This window comes from Pezoporus flaviventris, unplaced genomic scaffold, assembly GCF_033815535.1.
Source record: "Pezoporus flaviventris isolate CSIRO_AGI_PZ_B2104156 unplaced genomic scaffold, CSIRO_AGI_Pfla_v1 ptg000031l, whole genome shotgun sequence".
Taxonomy (NCBI): domain Eukaryota; kingdom Metazoa; phylum Chordata; class Aves; order Psittaciformes; family Psittacidae; genus Pezoporus; species Pezoporus flaviventris.
This window is the reverse complement of record NW_026892579.1, coordinates 8940629-8958445: the sequence shown is the minus strand read 5'-3', so window position 1 is coordinate 8958445 and position 17817 is coordinate 8940629. Positions and strand designations below refer to the sequence as shown.

The following is a 17817-nucleotide window of genomic DNA, read 5'->3' as shown; positions in this document are numbered from 1 at the left end:
AGCAGTCAGAACATATGTCTGGTTGAGGAGGTGAATAACTGAAGTAAATGGTGCAAATACCTTCATCAGCCATCCCTCAGACCACAGGCCTCCCTTTCCCCAGCCTCCTTGTGCATACAGGTGGGGATAGGGAATCAAGGAGGTAAAGCCAGAGCAGCCTTAGGGTTCCACCATTGCTCAGAAATTGTATAAAGCATAGGGAGTATATTAACACACAGCAATGACCCAGTTTGACAGAGGGGTATAATAATTTGCTTGTAGTTTACCAGGAGAAACCAAGACAAGAAAAATTTCTCAACAATTACAGGCAAATATTAAATACAGGATTACCTGATAATATTGACAAGGGGCAATTCAGGTTGATTTTTTTAAATGAAGGTTGAAGAATAGTTTAAGAGGAAATGGAACATTCTGGCGATAAAAATACAAAATAAAAGCCATTAATTTTTGCTGATTTCCCTTTATTAATACAAAGTACAAATGAAAAAATGTACTTTCATGAAAAAATAAACCAGGTGTACACAGTTTTGCAGCATGTTTGACATTTATTTCACACAAATGAGGTGAGATGGCTCAGAATATCTCCAGCAGACCCAAGCTTCTTGCAGGCCTAAATCATTAGCAACCAATTATAGAGGAAAGACAAAGAGATGATGTATGGCTCCTACTAGATGTAAAAAGCAGAGCCAAAAAGAGCTGAAATAGGACCCTGGCTGAATTTGGGTATTTCTTTCGAGCACATGTTTTAAGTTAGCAGAACTTCTGGGAACATCACAGGTGAAAATGAACAGTGGTTAGCTAAGGCTGGCGGCGACTGCTGCTGCCTTGGCTAATCCACACTGCTTGTGCTCACCTTCTGCCTCCAGCCATCCTGCTGCAGCAACAGAAGTGCCAGAGTCTCGGGAATGCCAGGGCAGGCATGAGAAAGAAAGTGCAAGCAAGAAGGGGCCTGGTGTCAAAGCCATTCTCCAGAACAAAGTGAGACCTGAGCTCTGGATGCTGCTCCTAACCACAGATTGTGCCTCATGGTTGCTTACGATAAATATAATTATTATGGTTTAATACAGGCTTATATTACAGAGAATATTACGTACATTATATGCATGGTGTATTTTCAGTGTATTTTTAGAGGACAGAGTTTTTATTTATATTTTGCATTCGGTGGAATGCAACATGCTGGTCTATGACAAACAAGCTGTGTGACAGGGGAAGGAGTGCAGGGGGAGAAGGAGGGAGGGGAGAATTTAACAGAAATAACTCCACTTAGTGTTTGAGTGAGGGATGTAATGAAATCTGTTTGCTGTGCTAGCTGTCTCCAGATTGGGCTGTAATTACACCACAGAAGGAAGAAAGGTAGCTGAGTCTCAATCTAGATCATTTATGTAAACTCAGCCTTCTTGTCAACGGCGCTCTCAGATTGCATGCATGCAAACCACAAAAATCATTTCCTATGAACAAAACAGAGACGGTCTCAAATTGCAGGCTTCTGATACACCTTATACGCTGCCTGTAACTGGACTTCAAAATTCAACACACTGAGGTTCAAAACTTCTCCAGTATTTTCTGCTTTACATTCAGTGTGGTGAAAGACTGTGCGCACAGAAGAACATTCCTTCTTCCTTTCTGCCAAAGGCCGATGTCTAGGCTTACAAATGAACATTTATTTGGCTTAAACACAAGTGTCACAAACCCAGGAAATTCTTTTGTGCAAGACTGTGTTGAAACAAGCTGCTGGATTTGAGGGAGGGATATTCCCTCCCCCAGAACAGTTGGAAAACCCCCTCTGACCCAGAGCAACATGTCATATATGCACAATATAAAACCCAGGCAATCCGTTCCCTTAACAGAGCCAAGTTAATGTTTGATTAAATATTTTAAAGCTCCTACTTACCATGCGTGACACATTTTCTCAGCAAGTTTCTCAAATACGGAAAGCATTAAGCACAGGGCAATTTTACATTTGAATACATAAAAACAGTGTGAGGCGACAGGACTGCGCGCAGGCAGACAGAGGATTTTCCCCCGTTAACCCCCAAACTGCCCTTCCCAGGGCACTTGGTGAGTGGCTACGTTAATTCCCGGCTCCGGCAGCTCGCTCTCCCTGGGCAGGTTCGAGCAGGTTTCCTGTGACACCTGGATCTTCACGCCCCTCCATCCATCCCTCCCTCCCTCCCTCTGGCAGGAAAACCACCGGCCTCCGCCCTGGCGCCGTCCCCGCCGGTGCCCAATCAATACCGACTTATTTCCTGTCCATTTGCTGAGGTCACGCTAACGGCACTCATTAATTATTTCTGCCGGTGCAGCCTCAAGTGTGCTTCTGGCACGGCAAGCGAGAGCCGGCGCTGACCTTCTTTTAACTCCCCCCTCCCGAACTCTGCTGGTGGCGGCGGCGGCCGGCGCGCCCCTCCGTTGGGATGACGGGGTGACCAGCGGTGCGGGATGCTGGAGAGGTCCCTGCCGCGGTGCTCCTGCCGGCCGAAGGAGAGCAGCCCCTCCTGGGGCGGCGGGTCAGGGAAAGCGGGTCACGGCGTAGACGATGTTGGCCAAGGCGGCCCTGGCCTCGGAGGGAGGGAAGCGCTCCAGGGCCGCCAGCGCCCGGTTTCCGTGGAAGCGGCAGAGGTCGATGGCAGATGTCACACCTTTGCCGGCTTTGATCGCTCCCTGCAGCTGTCAGGAAACACAGGCACGACAGGGTGGGTTTCGGCAGGGCTAGCGTGCACAATTATCTGTGAGAGCACGGGCCTTCCACTGCCCCTTCCCGAGGTAAAGGTGAGAACCAAAGCCAGCAAAGCTCTGAAACACTCCCAGCCGCTCTGTTCTGGCTCCCCGCTACACCACAGCCATGGGTAATTTAAACTACATCACCCATTACTTCACCACCAGAAAGATGCTGGGTCTCCAAAGGGCACACCGTTAATAAAAAAGAAATACTTTTTTAAATATCTGGGCATTTCAAATCCAAGCCGCTGCCCCAGAGCTTTGTGCAAGAACTGGCAGCCGAGCCACTTGCTTGCACTCTCTGTTTTCTGCAGTCAAAAACTGCATGTTATGAACAGCCATTCCACCCCCTGGTTTGGAAACAGGCACAGGATGACACACGTTGAACTCTTGTCTTTTGTAGTACAGGTTTCTATTTATATACCATATGATTACATTTGGTACAGTGGACAAAAGCAAATTTTGTCAGTAAACTGGGATGTGTTAAATGATCATACTGTGCTATATCCATGCAAACTCAGTCTTCTCAGAACGGCTAGGGAATTTGACAATGGTTTGGTGATACACCATATGAGAAAGGAAATGTTTTCATGGAATGACAGACATTTCACGGCAAGCTGCTGGAAAGGTTTGGCACCTAAAACACCTGAGTAAACGACAGGTTAAATTTCCTATGAAATAACACAAACAGAAATGACAAACAGAACATGTTGCTTTTTCCCAATATCTCAGCTTAGCTGAAGCTGAAATAATAATGACACTTATTAATTAAGGGGGTTTTATTCTTAATTATTATTTTTCCCTGAACAGCACCAGGAGACTGTCATGAAACCCTGTTACATTTTCTGCTCTAAAATACAGGTATCCCAGAGCAGCTCCAGCCTGATACCTCATACCAGGGCCTGGGAATCAAGGCCCTGTGGATCTTCGGGATTTAATTATCCCAAAAGCATGACAGCATTTCATGATCTTTAATGTGCCCCACCTGGCTTTCATAGCTGCCTTTGCATCCCCACTGTATCGGCTTTTAAAATAAGGGGTTTTCTTGAGCACAAGTATCTACAGTAATAATTACGCAGTTTTATAAATCACGTTTTCCTCCAATACACAGCCCAATGCCCTGATTAATTTACATCAGTATAACCTTATCAATCTAGTTTAAATCATGTAAAAAGAAGTATCTAAGCTATGACCGATTTGTAAAAGTCATCCATTTTTTATAGATACTTGCATTCATACAGAATGACGTTTCTTATCTGAGTACAAACTGAAGTGGATTCATTATCTGTATTTAAAGATGAAATTAGCTGAAAGCATATTACAGCACTTGAGTGTTCAAGTCCCAGTTCATAAAAATTTTACTCTCCACTTCAGTGGAGAATCTTCCTGCGCTGTGCTCTGGAAAGGAACTTGCCCCAGGGCATAAATGCACTGCATAGCTAATTCAACACATCTTCTAACGAACGGGAATCGGCCATTCACCACAGCTCCACAGCCAAGGTGGGGATAGGTGAGACGAGGTACACTAGTAGTGTGAAAAGGCATTTCTTTCCCCTTTCTTGAGGCACAAGTTTGCGAAATGATAGAACCCACACACCTTGAAGCACCCTCTGCTGATTTGCTAAAGCTCATTAAAAAAGGTTTAGCACACCTTGTAATACTCATGTAAGTATACATTGAGACATAAACAAGAAAGAAAATAGCCCCTCAGATGTCTTCAAACTGTTCTAAGGTCAGAGGAGCTTAGTTTAAGCATGTGTGTTCGCATATATGTACTTAAGACTTACTCATAACACCAGATCTGGAAGGGGAAGAATTCTAATGCAAGGACACAATCCATTTACACGCTTGTCTTGTGTAGTCCTTGGACACATGCAGTGCCTTGAAGCCAAAACAATCACAAAGCTCGTGTCAAACTATATGCAGAAGAATTGCTCTACAAGAAAAAAATCAGGCTAATCCGCTACTGAATGTTTCAAAACAAAGTTCAAGGAAACTCAAAATGAAAAATACCTGCTCATGTGGCAAGCTCCTTCCCCAGCTTCTCAGTTAGAAAAAATTAGCAATTATAGTGCATTAACAATTCATTCATTAATTAATAGTCCATAAAAACTTCCCTGTTTTCTCTTCCATTTGCAGAAGCAGCTGGTCAACTTAAATAAGCATACACCGAGGCAAAACAGCCTGGATTAACCAGACTGCATGCTTACTTCTATCTCAGCTGGGGTTGCAAAAGGAAAAGCAGGGGGAAGACTACAAATTGGGCTTCTTGTAGTGGGATAATTATTGAAGAAATACAGGATATAATTCCATAGGAAACCAGGCTTCAGTAGCACTGCTACATGCAAAAAAAACCCTAATTTAAGCTGTAAAATGTACTGTTAGTTGTATTACATCGACATTTTCCACACTCTCCTAATTTTTGAGCTTCAATGATTTTATGTAATGAACTTGACAAACTAAGCAGACAGAAAAAAAAAAAAGTCAATGTATCCAGTTTGGATGTATTATTTTGTAATTTCATCTGGAGAGGAGCAGCTAATTTTTGAGGCAAATAAACAGAAAAGCAAAATGGGCTGCTTTTATTTATTACTTTATAAACTTTAATTAAGCTCCCTCATTAATTTCTTCTAAATAAAGGAATCTGCTCTTTTAGTCTCTATTTATACGGCATCATTTTGTGCTTCAAACATATTTCCACTTGTAGGAACAATTTAATCCATCATTAAAACACAACCTTCTTCAGATTTCATTCAGTCATTACAACTGAATACAAGTCAAAACACAGATTGCTTCAACACACGTTTCTCCAGTTGTACTCCTAGCTATGCTGGAATACTGCATTTTAACTTTTAAGCTTTTGTTCAGACTATTGGCACTAAAACCTTACTTCATTCTACAGGTGCCAAGAGTCAGAAAAAAAAAAAAATCACCCATGGGTTTTGGTTATTTAAATTCAGCTTAAAGAATAGTCTTGCAGCAGTACAGTGAAGTTAAGGCTCAGATGAGAAGTGCCACCCCCAACATACCAGCACTGTTCTCCTTTAGCACCTTCTGTTTTCCTCAATATATTCAGATATTGGCCAGACTTGAGAGGTTTACCTTGTACACGTTAAGCTCAGAGCCCCAAATTTTTATTTCTGAAGGCTGTTCTAGAAATCTAAGAAAAAGCAACAGCAATATCATTACCTTCATAATCTGTGAAAAAAGATGCCTGGCTGAGTGCTGGGTCTTGCTCTGCCCGGCCTGTTTTATTGCCCAAGCTCAGCCTCATCCACTTGACTTGCAATGAAATTATTTTCATTTTTTCCTCCTTTGCTAGTCTTTGGCTGGAAAAAGGAATAGCTCTGATGAAGAGTTACAGAACAAGCAAAAGAAAATAGATATGGAAAGGAGGGAAGTGCTGAGGTTTCTCATTCTGAATGCTCTGAATATACACAGGAGGACAAACTGCTGAGTGAGAGCAGTTCTTCAGCCTCCTCCTTCCTTTCTCATCATTTCCTTCTTTTCAGTCATCTTATACTGGCAAGCCAAGAGGAGAAAGGGACACTTTCTAAGCACTTCCACCTTTAAGGCTGTTTTCCACTATCCCCCTCTGCACCCACATGCTCTAGGCATATCCTGCAAATACATGGTAACAAGCCATTGACTGTTGCTTGAAGATCACCCTCTGGAAATGAGACTGCTGACTGGAAAGGAGTGTTTTGTATCAGCCCCCTGGTTTCAAGCTTCTACTTCCTATCCTTCAGGAGACAACCATAAGCACCAAATAGTTGGAGTTGGGGCATTTTCCACTCAACTGTAACATTTGCTGGGCCAAGAACCAAAACTTGTGACAGCAGCTACTTCCTATGTAAAGGGGGATCTAGGTTCAAGACCTTCGTCTCAGGGCTGCTTCCATCTCTCAAGTTAAAAGCTACTGGATGGAATAAAAGCAATTTTCAAGCAATGGCCATATAACTATATATAGTCCATTTGTGGTTATGGCTGTACATGCGAGATCAGACGGATGATTATGCATGAGAACTTCCCTGTTCACAGACTTTACCTTATAAGTCCACCATAAAAGCAAAGAGTGTGCTTGTGCGCCACATCTCTCTGTTTATGAGCTAGGGAGATGTTAAAACAGAGAAATTATTTCCTGCAGTGGAGCATTAAGTGAATAATAAAAAGAATACCTACTTTATGGCACTAATGTTTGGGTTTTTTTTTATTAAGTATATACGGCAGATTCATACAGGATTCTACATTTGGATTAACTACCTTGGCAGGATCTACATAGCTTTTAAATTGTACTGATTTGTTACAAATACACAAAGAGTAATAAAATGGTGATGGTGAATCTCAAAACCAACTGCTGCTTTCACACAGGGTACTAAATGGTCATCCAACAGAAGTTCCTTCTAAGCAGATTTGACATTTAAGTAGATTTTAATCAATGACCAACAGGCCAAGAGGTCCACGTCCTGTTCTTCTGATGGTTCAATTACACTCTTTTTCCTTCACAGTTAGTTATCTACACATGCTTTTTTTCTCTTGAAGCAGTGTGTCCTTGCAGCAAAGATCATCAGCCACTTCTTGGGCTGATTAAGAAGTGCATTCCGCAAGCAGTTACTGCTTGTGGGACTGTGTCTGGAGTTCTGTGCCCAATTTTGGGTAGTGAAAGTAAAAGTGAAAGCGAATGACACTGCCATACTGCAGGAAGCACATACCCAAACACAGTATTTAAATTGACCTGTGGCCGAGTGAGTGAATAATGCTCAGTTTGCAGTGTTCTGCACTGGCTTTTCTAAATTTGTTTTCTGTTTTGTGGGAACTTTATGCCCAATACGCACTGATGTTTTAGGCTGCTGAAATGTTACCTTGAGTAACATGTTTCACAGACAGTAGGTCAATTTTGTCAAATTTTTCCTTTGCTTTGTAAGTACCTTGGAATGTCTCAGCTTCCACTCTTACAGCTGTTGCAGTTGGACAGAGGGTTATGCCCTTCCTTCTCAAAAGGTGCTGGACAATCATTTAATTACATTACTTCATAATGTCAAATGATGATTTCTTTTTTCCTAAGTCTTTGTTGGCTATACGCAGCATGATACGCACTATTTATCCAATACTTTCTTACAATCTGTTTCTATACAAAAGGTAAAAAATTGCATCTTTAAAGAGCAAAAACACCCTGCAGACACTTCCATTAGCAGAGTAGGATTATTTTTTTTTTTACTCATATGGCAAACAGAAAAACTCCCTTTTATTTCAAACTCAGAAACACCTTACCCAGAAAAAGACCAAATCTGGAGGGTCACCCCCAACAGCTGAGGAAAGATGGGCTGCTTACAGGGAGCACTGCTGCTGTTACGCAGTTCTTGGGATACACATTGCCAAAAAATTACAAGTCGTCCCAAGACACTGATGGATTGTACAGACCCTTTAATATTTTAGAAGAGACACTAACTGCTCTTCCTTATGCATTTCCATGTCTTTCACAGTGAACTTAACAAGGCCCACTGAGGCCCACTAGCTTTTAAATCTAAACTGGTAGTGAAGTGATGACGTTTTACCAAAAAGCATGTATTTCTTTAATCACATTAAGGCAAAGAGTGATTGTTAATTGTCATCTTAGTATACACAAACAATTCACTTGGTACTTATATTAAAAGATGTGATGATTTGCTCTAATGAAACAAAAGCTGTGCTGGATTCTCACCCCAAAAAAGCTATGGAAAATACTCATTAAAAACAAAGATGCAGCTGATTTTTGGTACTGGATGTCCACCTTGATAATGTAGATGTGGTTAATTCCAACAAAGGAGAAAACTGCTGCTTCTGAATGGTTTTGGCTGCTTCGGTAATAACATAACACATCAAACCCCCTATATTCAGTACATCTCTGACTATTCTCTTTGTTTCCTTGTTTTTAATATATGTAAAAAAAGGAACTCATGGGAGTGGTTGCTCCAAAACAAATGAGATAAATTTTCACAGAAAACCACCACAGGTCATAAGCACCCACAAAAACCAATCCTTTGGTTTTAACTCTTGTTGCATTTCAGCAGCAAAAGAGTCTTTGGCCTACAGTCCCGTGACACATCTCATGATGATTCTCTGGAATTTAAACAAACATGGCTACTGCCATTTCCACCTGTAACTGTAAACCTGCTTTTGCTGGTAGCACTGCAGGAGGATGAACGCACTGTGGTGGTCAATGCTGAGCTGGGAAAGGGGAGCCATGCGACTCTTGCTAACACAACTGGACGGCACTGCGTCACTGCTGAGTTGCATGACAGTAGGGTGTCACTGAGAAACCTCCTTGTTTCCAAATGTGACCCTCTTTTTCTCTTGCCTACCAAACGGGAAGACATTAGTGCCATGCAGTGTATGAACAGCAGGATCTACTGCTTCTTGACTCATGCTACTTCCAGTACAAAATGTACAAAAGCTGCTATCATGCACAGTGTTTCAATATACAAAGCAAAGTGTGTAACAGCATACTATGCTGATGCACCATATTTCCCATGCCAGTTTGGGTGAAAGGCCTCTATAAGAGCCAGCAGAACAAGCAGACAGGGCTACCATAAAAATAAAGTTTTGTTATGTTCTCTTTCACTTGACTCAATGCATCCTTTCTGAATATTCATTTAGAAAACCAACAAATCCTTGCAGTGGCATATTCACTGGCTGCAAAACACAGGATTTATTTCTTTATTTAGCCTTTTAATTATTCTAGAGACTTGGCCAGAAAATAAGCATTATTCCCAGCTTACTCATTTTTGCTACTAGTTGTGCCTTTGTTACACTCATTTAACAAGACTATATAATGCCAACCACCATTAAGACCTTGACTTCAGGGAAGAGTTTTTAATCAATATTATAAAATAGTAACAATTAAATTGAGAATCTCAATTTATTGTTTTAGAATTACACAGCTTATCTTGCATGCAAAGTAGATGTAAAATGGATAAAAGCTTTTTGATTTTAAAAGTCTGAGATTTTTGCCAAAATAACACATACAAATGAGGGTGACAGGAAAGTTACTGTCTCTTTCAATGACATACATGAATTCTGTCCCTGCCATATACTGGTACTTTCTCTTTTGTTATTTGAGAAATACCGCTAAAACAGAGCTGAAACTACTTTTTAATCTCTGGTAAAGGCTTTCAAACACCACAACAATGGATCAATGTGGATGTGGTGTGATGGGGGGGATAGAGGGGGGAGGGGGGAGGAGGACACGGAAGGAAGAGTGAAACATTCAGATATGAATGTGAGAAAAAAATATTAAGAATCACAGACCTTAAAATAAGCCTTTTCTGATACCAAAGTCCCTCTGATAAAAGGATTTGAGGAAAGCTGGGAGAAAAAAAAAGTACTAAAAGATGTTTGCAGAACGTAGTGACTTTATTGACATGACAGTTTCAGACCTCAAATTAATAGAAAGCGTTTCACTTCTATATTTGTGTCAGAGCCCTCATTTAATTTACTAGTGCCATCTAGGTATCTTTTTATCTGTGAAAAAACAGGGATACCATTTTAATGTAAAGTACGTCAAAAGAACAATTCAAAATTCTGGAGCAGTCTCATAACTGAACTAAAATAAGACCTTTGCCTTTTAAGGAGGCAAGTTAAATGGGTGGATCTCAATTTCTCAAATTTACCTTCATTCATTACTGTAACTGAAAACCATAGCAAGTACATATTCTTAAGCAGGCTAAACAGCTACTGATTTCTGTATACGTGTATTTATGAATTCGACTAAAGGAATAACATTCTTATCTCAACTACGTGGCAGACTGAAGCTCATAACAAAAAATTAAAAGAACAAAAATAATACTAATTACAAAATTATAAATTACAAAAGCACACCCCCCCACCCAAATACAAATTTTCAGAATCTCTACAGTGAGATTTGGTGACCTTTGCTTTTACAAAATGAAAGAGGAGAAATCTTGGAGACTCAATGAGAAACAAACCCCCAGATTTGATTAGGAACATCAAAGTAATTCTAGCAACTGAACAGAAAGATGAGAGGGGCCCTTGATACTGAGAAGAAAAGACTAAGCAATGTGCAAAACACTGATTCTAGCGATGCAGAAATAAAGACATTATAGCAAAGGGCAAAAAAGAAATACTAGTTTGTACAGCACAATGTGGCTTCTAATTGGCTGTGTGCATGTACTGGTCAAGCTACTATGCCAGGGTGAGCTACAGGTTACTGGGTTCATTTAGCATGGATATAACTAATGATCACTTCTTTTAAACGAAGAAAGAAAAGAGGGACTTAACATCAGATTTTTGAAAGTGATTTCTGTGACAACCGAAGTTGATTTTTTTTTTTTTTGAGCTCGCAAAAACCATGGAGAATTTTTCACCATCATTACTAAACTTGTATCATCTGTGCTGGTGTAAGAGATAATTAGCCAGAGCCAGTAAATCACATGCTTTATGGCTGAAGTCAGTTGCTCAAAATACAAAACTTAAAGCGCTTTTCCCCCTTCCTTTCCTTTTATTCAGGTGTACAAGTTGCCCAAACACAACATATTTTTTAAAATTTAATGGATGGATCCAAAATATGAAATAATTTCAGTCAAAATACAGAATATGCTAACAAATATTTAACTCAGTGAAGCAAATGTAGGTGCTTCCTTCCCCCCTCTTTTTCTTAATTATGGAAATGATACTGGTTGGATCACAATTGTAGCAATTTAAAGGAGAAAACCCATTCTGGACATAAGAAAGCAAGTAGCTCATTTTAAACCTTCACAGAAATGTCTCAGACATATTTGAAGAAGAAATTTAGTGCTTTCAGTGGTGATTTACAAAATCACAGTTCTATCAGGTTTTGTCTATTATAGAAAAAAAAATAAAGGCATAATGATTTTAAATAGCAAGCTAAGGCTGAGATCCTTTCTATGTTCTAAAAGAAACGAAGGACAGAGATTTTTTTTTCATAATCCAAATTACATATTTTCTTAATAGAGTAATTACAGGAACAGTCTGACCTGTACCTGTGTGTTAGCCTTCTATGCTAGCAGTGATAGCTTTAACACTTCAGGCCCCGGTTCAAGAAGCAATTACCAATCATGCATGAGGCTTAATAATTAATATATTATTTTCCACACAGATGCTGGAGATAACTGACTGGACCCTCATAATCTGCTTAAGACTGCAAACAAGTCACGTTTGTGCTCAGGGAGTCAGCTGGGGACACAATGTCACCTGTCTCCACCACAAGCACGCTGTGCTCCAGTATTTAACCAGGAATCTTCTGAGCCATCTACTGCAGCTCTCAAGAGCTTTACAGCTCTTTTCCCTAGCTACTTTCAAGCTAATTAGTTCAGGTCTGCCTTTACTATAGAGCAGTCCCAGTAGCAAATACAGTGGTGACCTAACTCAAAGTTATAATGGGAACTGGAAGAAACACATGTGATTATAAAACATGTGTATGTATATTTTTTTAATAGATGGCATGGCATGAAGGTGAGATTAAGTAACTGCACACTCTATCACTACACAGAGCATGCTGATGGGAGCTAACCCACAAATAACTGCAGAAAAAGAAGACCGCAAAAGCCATCAGAAGCCTGGTTTCAAAACCAAGTTTAGGGAAGTAAATGGGATAAATAATGACAAACATCATTATTACATAGCTACATTTGATAGTTACAGTACAGCCCACTACTACTGGCTTTTTAAAAATCAAGAAATTGCACAAGCCATTTTCTCTGCCTCTGTATACAGACACAAAAATTATAAACTGACTTTAGAAAGTTGCTCTCAACTGTCAAGAATATATTTGAAATATTACAAAAAAGCTTTACAAATAATGAGATTTAAATGCAATTTACCAACCTTCTTGTAGTCCATTATATTTCCTTTTCCTTGTGCCTTAAAGAGAAAGAGAGATTTTATGTTACGACATTACATACTACTGTCTAAAGTTGCAGGAATAAAGAATGCAATTAAAAGAGCTACTACTTTAAACTGACTTTCTTCAGGAATCTGCTACAGAAAAAAAAAAACCACCCAAAATACAACCAAATGTGTTACCAGCTTATACAACATGGTTCTGTTTCAGACGAGAGCTACACATACTCAATGCAATTTTTAGGTTTTTTATCATGACTTGTGGTTAAACATTTGTTGAATTCAAAATGTTTTGGTCTTAAGAAATCTTGCTGTTTGCACTAATTAATCTCTCCCATGAGATTCCAAAATAAACTATATTTCTTATCAACAATAACAGGATTTATTATCTTAAGAGAGTACTCTTCATATATCCACAGTGATTTGCACACAGGTAATAGCCTAGAGCTGTCCAAAGGGGATATCAGGACCATGTCAGTGCTACTCGACCTAGGTTAGAAGCAGTTTTGGTTTAGAATTGTATTTAAGTATTAGCATTACTCTTTACTTAGGTAGCAGATACACACAACCTGTAACTTCTAATACATTCAGAAAGAAGTATGAACAAATTTTAAGTTTCTCCTTGCCCAGATGCAGAAAAGTATGTGGTCCAGCTTCCTCAATTTTGTCACAGGACGATGTAGAAGAGGTCTGTCTTTCTGATCCAGTGGCAGTTGTCTGCTAGGTGCAGAGCATTCCTTCTTAACCAGCCTGAAGCCCTTCCCTTAGGTTATATCTTGCTTTATCATTATCACTTTCATCAACTCCAGCTCTTCTCTTTTAAGGCACATTGAGAAAAAAAAATCACCCATTTCTTTCCTCCAGCCTCCACAAGGGAAGACCACAAACCTCAGTTCTTCCAGAATACGTCTCCTGAAAAGACGTAGATTAGGACCACTACACTTCTCCATGTCCTCTGTGGGGACTTCAGAGAGCAGCCAAGGGCAGCAGCTGAGCTGGCATAAGGAGAAAAGCTGAGGCCTGCACTGAAGAGGAACACTATGTGGCAAGCACAGCACTGAAGAGATGTTACTGAGATGGCACAGATTTAGAAAATAAATTAATTTTTGTAAGGGAGGAAGAACAGAGAAAAGAACAGATGAGAGACTGAGCAAGTGGAACAGAAAGGAAAACACTAAACATCAAAACTGATTTCTCTGAAGGAGAAAGGGGACTGATCCACAAAACCTCTTTAGTATCTCTTTAAGCTTCTTAAGAGTCAGCTTTTCTGAAATGCATATTAAGAAAACAGCCTGATAGCATTTGGGAGTAGTAAAACCACTGCCAGTAAGTGCTTCCTTATTTGTGTATTCTCATCTCCTTGATTTGCCAACTTTTATTCATACTGGTTGGATCTTACAGCTTCTTCAGAATGTATCTAGCAAGTTATATTGTGTATCAGAAAACATGACAGGTATGTTCTTTAACAAATGACTGCCTATATGCAGGTTCACACTGCACTGGAGAATATGCCAACTTGTTAGAGGAAGGTGCTTTTTAGTCTTGGCAATACCAGGAAAGGTGTACTCAGTGTGACGTCTCCTCCATTTAATACACATTACAAGAAGCAAGGAGTTCTTTATTGTGAGGGTGGTGAGGCACTGGAACAGGTTGCCCAAAGAAGTGATAAATTCTCTGTCCCTGGCAGTGTTCAAGGCCAGGTTGGACAGAGCCTTTGGCAACATGGTCTAGTGTGAGGCATCCCTGCCCATGGCACTGGGGTTGGAACTGCATGATCTTAAGGTCCTTTCCAACCCAAACCATTCTACGATTCTCTCAAGAATTTAAGTCAATGGCAGTTGTGCTTCTCCAAGCAGTAACCTTATCTGGTCTGTTTCCTAAGCCTTTACTACAACTGCACCTTTGCTTGCTTTCTTTTTATCCTCTCAATAATTTAGTTTTTTTGACTGACCTCAATCTCAGACACACAGACTTTTTTTCCTTTTACATCAGACTTCTGCATCTGGTTTAGCTTCCTCAAAGGTATTAAGCCTGTCTTGCAAAAGCTGTGCACTCTTACCAAACTTAGATAACTTTCTAGGCTTCACCGCTTGGTTTGGGAGCTCAGCCTCTGAATGTCAAGACTTGGGGCACTCAAAGATTCTACTTACCAATCATATAAGACACATGAATGGCCAACTCAATTCAGCCTTCCTCCTGAACACCAAAGATCACCATGTGCCAGTAGTGAGGGACAGCAGTACCATTACATCCATTATTAGTAAATAATGTGGTGTGATATCAACTCACCTTGCCAGGATCCTAAAAGGATCCCTGAATCTCTGAATAAATTACTCAGAATGCATCAGATAAGCAGATTGCAAGGTTTAACAATGCTTTTGGAGCAGGTTTTCACGATGTTCTCCAAGACTGATTTTTCTTTCTCAGATGCAATGGTCCCTTTCACATGTCTTAAATCCTATACTTGAGAAATGTTGGACAAAACACTTGATAAATGCCTTTCTTCCAGCTCATTGGGCATTTTAGTTTTAAATTCACAAAGGTGGGGAGTGTTGGTGGTGAGATCAGTGAGAACAAGAGAAACTTGGGTCTTGACAGATCATCCATTCCTGTGTACATATATATATATGTGTGTGTGTGTGCATATATATGTATATATACATGTATGCACACACATATACCTAGACATTATTTTTCCTCCTATGACAAGGCTTCTCTCTATACATATCCCAAGTCCCTTTTAAGGGAGTCTCTAAATTTCATCCAAGTAAGAATCTTATCTTCTCAAAGCACATATATCTAACGTTTATGCAACTTCCCAAACTTGGATATCTGATGTGTTTTGCTCTTTCCAAATGAAGAGACAAGGGAGCTTGAAGACAAGGTCTTCAGCTCAGCAGCAGAAAGGTGCAAAGACTACCCTGGGAATAACCACTGTATCCAGACCTCTGACAAGAGAGCTGTGGTGAGACAATCACAAAAATTCTGGGCCCTCCACAGTAGTTCAGACATCCCTCATGAGCTCTCTGTAAACTGCTTTCATCTAAGATATGCATGACCGGCACCGAGTTCCAGCCACATGCTCTCAGAGCTGCGTACCCCTGTGGAGGCTACTAGGTGCAATTGGGCTCACTTGAACTCCAAAAACTTCCTGTAGGAGAAGGAAGCTGCTAAGGCAAGTTGATGCCTTTAATCCATTGTATGAATGCTTAGATGGGAAAATAATTAAAGGAGAAAGCCAGACTACTTAGCAGTAATTAAAGGTCTATAATGTGATTTCCATATGCCCTAGCTACTACGAACAATTCTACCTGCCAGGGACCGAGTCCATTGTGCATGCTTTGCTTACTTAAACTGTATAAATGACATTGCATAAGAGGGTGGCTTATGAGCATACCCTTATGAATACTGCCAACACGAGAAAGTCTCTGGTTTGAGTGCTTGGCCTACACTGAATGACACATAGAGAATGTGACTTCAGAGCTTGTAGTTAATGAAAGGTAATTTTCCTTTCTAAATCAACAAAAGCCAAGAAAGGCGCCTGGACAAGGTGTACCAAATGCACTGAGCTAAAGTAATAGTCAATAAATACTTATGCATAGTTCATGTCACTTCCCCACCCCCTTCAAAGAGAACTGCTTTACTATTTCTATAATGCACATTTTTGGTACGAGAATTAACAAGCAGACAGACGGCACTCCTGGAGTCCTACAACCTCCTCTAGATTCTGCAGATGGGAAATTGTTTCAAAGCTTTTATACACTGTGTTGTGGTAATACCATTACTCTCCAACTGCAATCATCCAAATTCATTTACATTCCACCCACATAGGAGCCTTGTGTTGAGATTGTAGAATTCCAAAATTCCTCATCACACATTATAAACTAGCAGACCCTAATTTCAAAATGACAAAAGGTTTGCTTCACTTGAAGATCTCATAAATATTTTGTAGTGGTCAGTAACCCAAGTTCCCCAGATGCCCTCCTCCCTCCCCAGTTCAAAATACTGCTCCTAGGGCCAAGTTGGCAGAAGGAAATACATGCCTACCTTTCAACCAACTGTAAATGCAAACTCCTGTGCTTTAAGCTGTCAGCGAAAGTACCTTTAAGCTAAGACGTGGCCTTGCACAAGTAGTGCAGAGAACAGACATATATGCTCCATGCAAATGAATTCACGTGTTACACAGACACACAGAAGTTTGACAAAGCTTGACTTTCATGTCCCTAGATTTCCCTCTCTTAAAAGCATGAAAGAGAAACGTGTTAAGTATTGGAAAGCAGAGGTAACCTCTATGTTGTCTTGTTTGATATTAATTTCTAAGTTTCTTTGCAGATTGAAAGTACACATAGGAAGAGAGATACAAACTCCAAAACTAGGAAATTCTAAACAATGCTTTAATTTACCTCTCTGATCTGTTTAATCCATGCCTCCCTCCCAAGGAATTCCTGATGGAGGACTGCAGGAGCAGAATTCAAACTGAAGGCCATGGTGTCAGTAGAACTTTCTTTAACAAATGGCTGGAGGTCTGAATGTAGCTGAAAGAGAAGAACATCTTCCTTCAATTCCCAGGAACAGTCTATTACATACCCACCACCAAATGAACGTCCATATCCTGATTCTATACCTACTCGCCACTTTCTGCTTTGACACTTGTACTTTGGTTGCGCTTTTTCAAGTTTAGGGGAAGGATAAGAAGATGTTGCAAGCATTGCAGTGGTGGGAAGTTGTAAAGAGAAGCATGTAGAGAATCTGCGAAGAAACTTGGACAGCTTGCAGAACTGGGCAAGTGATGGGACGCAGCCCAGGAGTGGCAGGAAGCAGGAAAATTACAAAGAAAAGAATGATTCAGTCTTTGGTGGAAAGAATATCAGGTTTTAATCTGTGAAGGGTTATACATTCTACTTTTCAGTAACTGAGGAAGCTGATGAAATGTGACCTTCCTTCTGACAAAGGAAAAATTACACAGCTAGGAGTTTTCTCTGGAAACTATAAAATCCTTTATACAAAACTATATGTCAATAGTGAATGTATTAATATTAAAGCATATACAATATATTAAGATTATAGTCTGCACAATAAACAATTTACTGGTAGAGTTGTATATAGTAATACCACATAGTGGCATTTCTGTGGCAATAAAGCTGTGCTTTATAAAACCACTTCCTTCTCCTGGAGGAACTAGAAAGCGTCTGAACTCAGCTGAATCTGTCTGCCTGTCTCAAGCTACATCTATACTTGCAA

The 17817-nt window shown here is 40.2% G+C and overlaps 1 protein-coding gene across 3 annotated transcripts in view; it reads right to left on the bottom strand.

Annotated features, from left to right (window-relative positions):
• Nucleotides 1–440: 440 nt before the first annotated feature.
• The window catches only part of PDSS2 (decaprenyl diphosphate synthase subunit 2), a 121154-nt gene continuing 103777 nt past the window's right edge, over nucleotides 441–17817 (bottom strand). For 2 of the 3 annotated variants that reach the window (XM_061460202.1, XM_061460201.1), the window contains 3 exons: nucleotides 16980–17111; nucleotides 12562–12597; nucleotides 441–2667 (listed from right to left, as the gene is read on the bottom strand). In XM_061460202.1, coding sequence (XP_061316186.1) covers nucleotides 2509–2667; nucleotides 12562–12597; nucleotides 16980–17111 — 327 coding nt within the window. In that variant the 3' untranslated portion in view covers nucleotides 441–2508. The remainder of the gene's footprint in view (nucleotides 2668–12561; nucleotides 12598–16979; nucleotides 17112–17817) is intronic. The other variant, XM_061460203.1, reaches the window with a different exon arrangement.